This window comes from Octopus bimaculoides, chromosome 8 (assembly GCF_001194135.2).
Source record: "Octopus bimaculoides isolate UCB-OBI-ISO-001 chromosome 8, ASM119413v2, whole genome shotgun sequence".
NCBI lineage: Eukaryota > Metazoa > Mollusca > Cephalopoda > Octopoda > Octopodidae > Octopus > Octopus bimaculoides.
The window spans coordinates 74728180-74735670 of NC_068988.1; the positions used below are offsets into that span (position 1 = coordinate 74728180).

Genomic DNA, 7491 nt, shown 5'->3' on the forward strand with positions numbered 1-7491 from the left:
TGAGTGGTTGGCGTTAGGAAGGGCATCCAGCTGTAGAAACTCTGCCAAATTAGATTGGAGCCTGGTGTTGCCATCCGGTTTCACCAGTCCTCAGTCAAATCGTCTAACCAATGCTAGAATGGAAAGCGGACGTTAAACGATGATGATGATGATGATGATGATGATGAATCTTGCGTCAGAACTTTTCCCACGGTGGAACAATGGTTGTGATCTGACAGCAGTTTAATATATTCCAGATGCCTTTGGCTAGGCCGTAACAATGTCTCCACCACTTGACCCTTTCTAACCTCTTCTACTCCATCAAAATCTAGAATAGAGATAACAAGACCACCAGCTAAATCCATTGTTCTCAGTAATATATCTATCCTTCTAGATAGCTATAAAAACAGGAGACCCCAAGCCAAATAGTTAGTAGTCACTTGGGGACACAGAGCGAAGTAACTAGTGACAACTCAATTAGTTAGGGAATGAACATCTACAGATATAGTCACAAGCAGTCAGCCACTAAAAGACAAACGACCAGAGGGAAAAAGAAGTTTACAACCAGCCAAATATGAGACACAACTTCCCTTGACTCTATAACTATCACTAGCTCATCTCCTTTCTCGGTAGCATTACCCTATCTTTTTATCTGTTTACTACTACAAGAATGTGTACACACCTATACAGGCCGAAATTAACTTTCTTTACCTTGCATGCTTTACATACAAACTGTTATACTATTACACTAACCTACCCGTCGTGGTATAGTGTTTATTAAAGTAACGGTAAATAAATATTTCTATAAAAATTTCGACCACTCTTCATCGTTCATCTTATAACCTGTTACAATTGGTAAATAATACTTATCGTTACAATTGGTGACACATCGACTACACAACACAAAAACATTAATCGTTACAATTGGTACCCTCTGACACTAACACTATATCGTTATAATTGGTGACCCTCCGACTTCATCTTAAAACCGTTTTATATATATATATATATATATATATATAGGGAGACAGACAGATGGATGGACCATATGTACTTACCAGCCAATTGGACACCAATATTTAATCGCTTGTTAATATTAGAAATTTCTTCCTAGAATAAATGGAAAAAAATAACATTAAGTGAAACTAAAATATCAATTACAATGAAAGTAAAATTTTTAATCAGAATATAATTTCAAACCGTAATTAGTACTTTGTTCTTAATTGAAATTACAGTTATCTCCCCTGCTGCATCAGTTCTGCTCTAAGGATACTATAATGAAATTAATGCAGGATAACCAACAGCTTAACCACTCTACATTTTGTGTATTCAGTGTCTATATTTCATTATCAGGTTGTAGTTCTTAATCATGAATCAATCAAGGCGCCACTATATTGCTATTTTTCTGATTAGAAATGAAAGTCAAACTTCACTTAAATCACAATATGTTTTCTTAAAGAAGTTACTCATTTGATAATGCAGTTCTATACAAACTATGTCTAAAAAAATGACTGGATAATCATAGCTGGAACTCCTTTGATAAGAGGTCTGGTCAATCAATATTGGCCTGTGATTAAGCAACATTTCTAGAGAGAAAAACACTTTGTTACAGTCAAGTTAACACAATGGCCACAGTTTATTTTTTAAATATATTTTATGCCACATCCTATGAACCACAACTGATTGGTTATAAAATTCTGATAGATACCCAGGTACTGGTCCACTGGACTTCTGATGTTGAGAGTGACAAGGGAGTACCAGTAACTTGTTGCAGAAGAGATATATCACAAGACTGTTTGAAAAGCACTATTTTTTTCTTTCTTCTTGAGGAAGAAAAGTCTCACTGATGTTTACATCCATTGTCTAAATACATAGGTGAAATACACACATAAACATATATACATACACCAATATACATATACACACATCCATATATCTCACAATGGCTGCATGTAAAAAAATAGAATTTTAAAAATCCTTTTACCAACAAGTGCAAGATAAGATATTTTCCAACAGAATAAAAAGTAGGAACATGAAAGACTCACTGCTACCAGGGCATTTTCTCTTCGATTATCAATTACTTCAGTCATAATACAGTTCTGTTTGTGTTCCAAGAGATCTACAATGTTAGCAAAGATTACATTTTAACATATTCATGAACCTGGAAGTGATTGGACATACTGTATTTTATCATTTCAAGGAAGATTAATCATTTCTATAAGATTAGATCCCACACCCATAGCCAACAAAGGTTATGGGTTTCAAATATTTCAAAACAGGCATGAAGAAATTCTTGTAGTAAAACAAATCTCATTGACAGTAAACTTTTACTGAATATCTTTCAAAAAACACTTTGATAAAAATCATGTTAGAAAACTATATCAAATTCTATGTGGTAAATTGTGATGTGCATGGTGCACAGAGAAAGTTGAAGCAATGACATGCATGTTTATTTTTAATACTCTCTGGCAAATTCAAGCAAATACACTAATTGCTGTTGTGTACATCACAAGAGAACAGCTTCATCTTTATGATGACTATGTTCACAACATACTTGATTCAGTAGTACAAGGGATTTTGGGACACTGATGTTTTGATAAGTTATGTCAGCCAGAAGTACTTAGATAAGTGGATCTAAACCAGAGTCAACACTCTTTATAATTTCAGTGAACAAACTATTTGCTGATATCTGTTAACTAATAATGAATCATTAAATGCGTGGTGAAAAGCGGGTTTGAAAATAATGACTTGCACATTTACTCTTAATAAGTTACTCTTAATAAGTTCTGCTTGTTGAGCTGTCTGTGATGCTCTGATGACTGCAGTAGAAGCAGAATTCCAAGCATGCTGGAGTTCTGCTTGTTGAGCAGTCTGTGATGCTCTGGTGACTGCAGTAGAAGCAGCATTGTGTGCACGCTGAAGCACATGTTATTCTTCTGTTTCGCTTGCCTGCAAGGAATGCAAAACAAGCATTTTTTGTTTTTCTGGATGCTTTTTCAAGGCATCCTATTGAAAATCTGTAACTGAATGCAAACCAGAAAACTTCAAATGGGATATAGGGTTTGGCAATATGCGATGTTGACCAATAAAGAAGCAAAACTTGTGGATGAATAAGCTACCAGAACCGACCAAATATTGCTTTTTTTAGAATGTAACTGATGAATTTAATCTGTAAAATTTGTAAAAACGATAGAAGAATTTGCCAAAATAGAATTCAATTATGCTTACTGATAAAAAAGTAACTCATAATTTGAAATGTTGATACTAATATTTCTTCTTCATGAAATACAATTAAAGATTAAATAATGGGCATGTACATGTCAAATCAAGTGAGTCACGCAAAAGTCAAAAAAATACTGCTAATTTTTTGTCTTATATAAGAAACTGTTAGGTAAAGTTTTAGATATTTGTTACCCAAATTTCCATGTTCAATTACCAATCAATTTGTCGTTTTCTACAGTCAATTGAATTTTGATGTGAGAAAATATTCACAGAGTTGATTGATCCCCAAAAGTGCCATTTATTCGTTAAAGTTAATATTTTATTTCATTTTTACTTATTCAAAACAATTGCCTTGTCTTCTTACTCTTTTGTGTCAGCTTATTTATTAAACACAGAATGAAATGCCTGGATGCACATGTTCGATTACCATTGATTCTAGAAAGATATCGATTTTTACTGCAATCACATATGTTCTTTCATGAAATTTAACTGGTGCACCCACTATATCTTTTACCTATGTGTAAAATTTCAGCACAATCAGTTGAAAAATACAGCTGTTATAGCCTTTTATACACACACACAAACAGAATGAGATTTATATATATATATAGATAGAAAGATAGCTAGAGAAAGAGATAGCAAAGAAAAGCTTAGGTAGTCTGGTCTAAATATTAAGAGTGGGGGGGTGAAACCAGATAATGTTGCATGACCTAGTCTGTTTATTCCATGGCTTGGGGTAGGGAGGTGTGCACTAGTGTAGTACTTCCCTATATGGAGTGATCCTTCCCCACTGAACCTGGTTGGTACCACAGATACCTCTACCTCCTTAGATAAAACCTGAGGTAACCTCCACATTCCACCCTCTCCCTATCTCCTCAAACTTAACCTTAGTAGCAAACTCAATACGCACTCCTGCCACCTTGGGATTCTGGATCCCAAATCTGCTGTAGCTTATCAACATCCTAGGCTTTTCTTTGCTCTGTTTGAAAACCATTTCCCTAGTTCCAGCACCCTTAGAAAAATCTTCAACTCCCAATGTATTAAATTTTCCAACTCCACCCAACTATCATTGCCAATATAAATCAGCAACTGAGTAATAAGCAACTACATAACCAGAAATTAGGTAACTTTAATTACGCTAATCCAACATACTCTAGTCCCCAGCCACCTGCCCATAGCTCTAGGATGTCCTTAAACCTTACTGATACCAAAACTTACCCCACCAGCCCTAACCCTAATACTCTGTCCAATACCCTTAATCAACCTAGCGATCTGACTATACCAACTACTAAGGTAGGGAATAATAGGAATGATATCACTAGACATGAGAGCTACTATAAGCTACATCCTCTAGACGGCTCCCTAATGTTGAGTGTGATACTAATTGGTCATCCCATAATTAATGCGCTTTTTTTATACTTCTTTTATTTTCTAAAATTCAGATAAACAAAGTTCTATTTTAATCTACAATATACTCTCCTACACACACGTCCATTTCATATATCTTTCAATTTCTGCTCTCTGCAAATAAAATTTTTACCTGTGCCCTGGCACTTGTGCCGGTGGCACATGTAATGGACTTTCGAGCGAGATCGTTGCCAGTGCCACTGGACTGGCTCCCGTGCAGGTGGCACTTAAAAGACACCATTTCGAGCGTGGCCATTGCCAGTACCGCTTGACTGGCCTTCGTGCTGGTGGCACGTAAAAGCACCCACTACACTCTCGGAGTGGTTGGCGTTAGGAAGGGCATCCAGCTGTAGAAACTCTGCCAAATCAGATTGGAGCCTGGTGTAGCCACCTGGTTCACTAGTCCTCAGTCAAATCATCCGACCCATGCTAGCATGGAAAGCGGATGTTAAACAATGATGATGATGATGATGATGAAAACTGCTTACAAAAATTGTGATTAATGTATAATTTCTTTCTATGTTTATCTTAATATATAAAGCTGAAGTTGTGTGTCTGTGTGAAGCTCTTTTAAAAGTGTATAGAAATCCACATTTTCCACTTTTTCGTAAAAAATTTTACATCAATGGAATTTTCTTGATGTGAACTTTCCAGTCCAGTAATTAGATTTTTTAAATTCCGTTTACTTTGTGTGATTTAAGGGAGATTTTGCTGTTGTTTCTAGCAACTTTTATATTTCCTTCCCTTCTACCTGGAATGGCGTTCTTACACACGCATTCAACATATAATATAGAGAGTAAGAGTAAAAGAGGGAGAGAGAGAGAGAAAGTGATACATACAAAGTCATAGATTAAACTTTCCTCTCAGCATTCTTTACCTATTTTTCATAACATAGATATGTAAAAACACACACAACCACACATATGTGATCTGTAACATACACACATCAACATTATACATATAAGATTTAGTTTCTGTGTTTCTTATATAAACACATGCACGCATTGCTATTTTATAACTGTCTTGCGTTCTCTCTTTCTCTCTCTTCATTGCTACCATCTCTATTCCTTTCTCCCCCCTCTCTCTTCCTCTTCTCTCTCACAAAACATTCACTACAATATAACTCATGTTCGTCAATGTTTGGTAAATATACCACGATTTTCACTAGGGTGTTAGGGTTTATGTATCATTTTCTCTCTCTCTCTCTCTCTCCCTCTTTTACTCTTACTCTCTATATTATATGTTGAGCGTGTAATTACTGCAGTGGAAAGTTCACATGGAAAAAATTCCATTGATGTAAAAATTTTTAAATTCCGGTTACTTTGTGTGATTTAAGGGAGATTTGGCTGTTGTTTCTAGCAACTTTTATATTTCTTCCCTTCTACCTGTACACACAATCACTGACTACAATATAACTCATGTTCGTCAATGTTTGGTAAATATACCACGATTTTCACTAGGGTGTTAGGGTTAGGGTTTTAGAGTCAGAGTTAGGGTTTTAGGGTTAGGGTTAGGGTTTAGGGTTAGGATTAGTGTTACGGTTATGGTGTTAGGGTTAGTGTTAGGGTTAGGTTTAGGGTTTTAGGGTTAGGGTTGGGTAATCATGCGGGTGTTAATCTGAAAAATTACAGAAATGTGAAAATTACCGACCCTGCCATCTATTATAACATTTGTTGTTCTGTTTAATATATACATAGATTATGCCTCCAAAGAAGAGAGTTTGCTGGGGAAAGAGAGCAACCGGTTTAAAATGACAGCAACAGACTGCAGCAATTCACCACATTCCAGAAGCTACTTTGACCATAATGCAAAATGGTGCATCAACATCTTCTGCCTAATCTGATAGAATTCTGGCAAAACTGTGTAGCAACAGATCGCCAGCAATTGCTTCATCAGAAATTGCTGTCCTACCTCCTGCTATGTATAATCAGGGCAGCGCAAAAAGTTGTTTGGCACAAGCATTTCTATAGCCAATAGACGGATGAAATTTACGTATGCTTAATAATGTTACGCAAAACAGCCTTCAGACTTTCCCTATTAATTTCATCGTCTTTTGAATTATTAACATATTTACATCATACGAGTTTTTTCGTTGTAAGGTTTTCTTTTTTAGTTGATTTTCACTTAACAAGTCTTATCATAGATGGCGTAATAAGTCACACCCGGACAATGTCGGGTTATACTGCTAGTAACTAAATAAATCTTTTAATGATTAGACAGACGTTCAATAGAATAGCTCTCACAAACAGACTATGTAAAAATCCTTTCTTCACAACTCCTGAAGCCATTTTCTGAGGCTCCAATCGAAACGGAACACGAAATGATCAGGTTGAGAAACGCTGTTATAGATTATGCCTAACCAAAAAAAATCACAGCCACATCATCCAAACAGACAGGGTGAAACCGGGCTTAGCTGCTAGTATGTATATATATATATATACTCTTTTACATGTTTCAGTCATTTGACTGTGATAATGCTGGAGCACCACCTCTAGTCGAGCAAATTGACCCCAGGACTTATTCTTTGGAAGCCTAGTACTTATTTTATCGGTCTCTTTTGCTGAACCGCTAATGTTACGGGGACATAAACGCACCAGCATTTATTGTCAAGTGATGTGTGTGTGTGTGGGTGTGTGTGGGGGAATGAAGAAACAAACATATACACACACATACATACATATATATATACACACACACATATATATATTAACACTATCCATATCACGTCCTCACGTTTTTTGTTTTTGTTTTTTTGTCTTGTTTTGAACTTATATACATATATATATATATATACATATACACACATATACACACATATATATATATATATACGCACACATATATATGTATATATATATATATACACACACACACACACATATA

General features: G+C 35.6%; 1 protein-coding gene across 3 annotated transcripts in view; it reads right to left on the reverse strand.

The window, feature by feature from the left end:
• Positions 1-7491, reverse strand: part of LOC106872578 (E3 ubiquitin-protein ligase TRAF7) — a 201076-nt gene that overhangs the window by 32018 nt on the left and 161567 nt on the right. For all 3 annotated transcript variants that reach the window (XM_052970187.1, XM_052970186.1, XM_052970189.1), the window contains 2 exons: positions 2025-2098; positions 1038-1089 (listed from right to left, as the gene is read on the reverse strand). In XM_052970187.1, coding sequence (XP_052826147.1) covers positions 1038-1089; positions 2025-2098 — 126 coding nt within the window. The remainder of the gene's footprint in view (positions 1-1037; positions 1090-2024; positions 2099-7491) is intronic.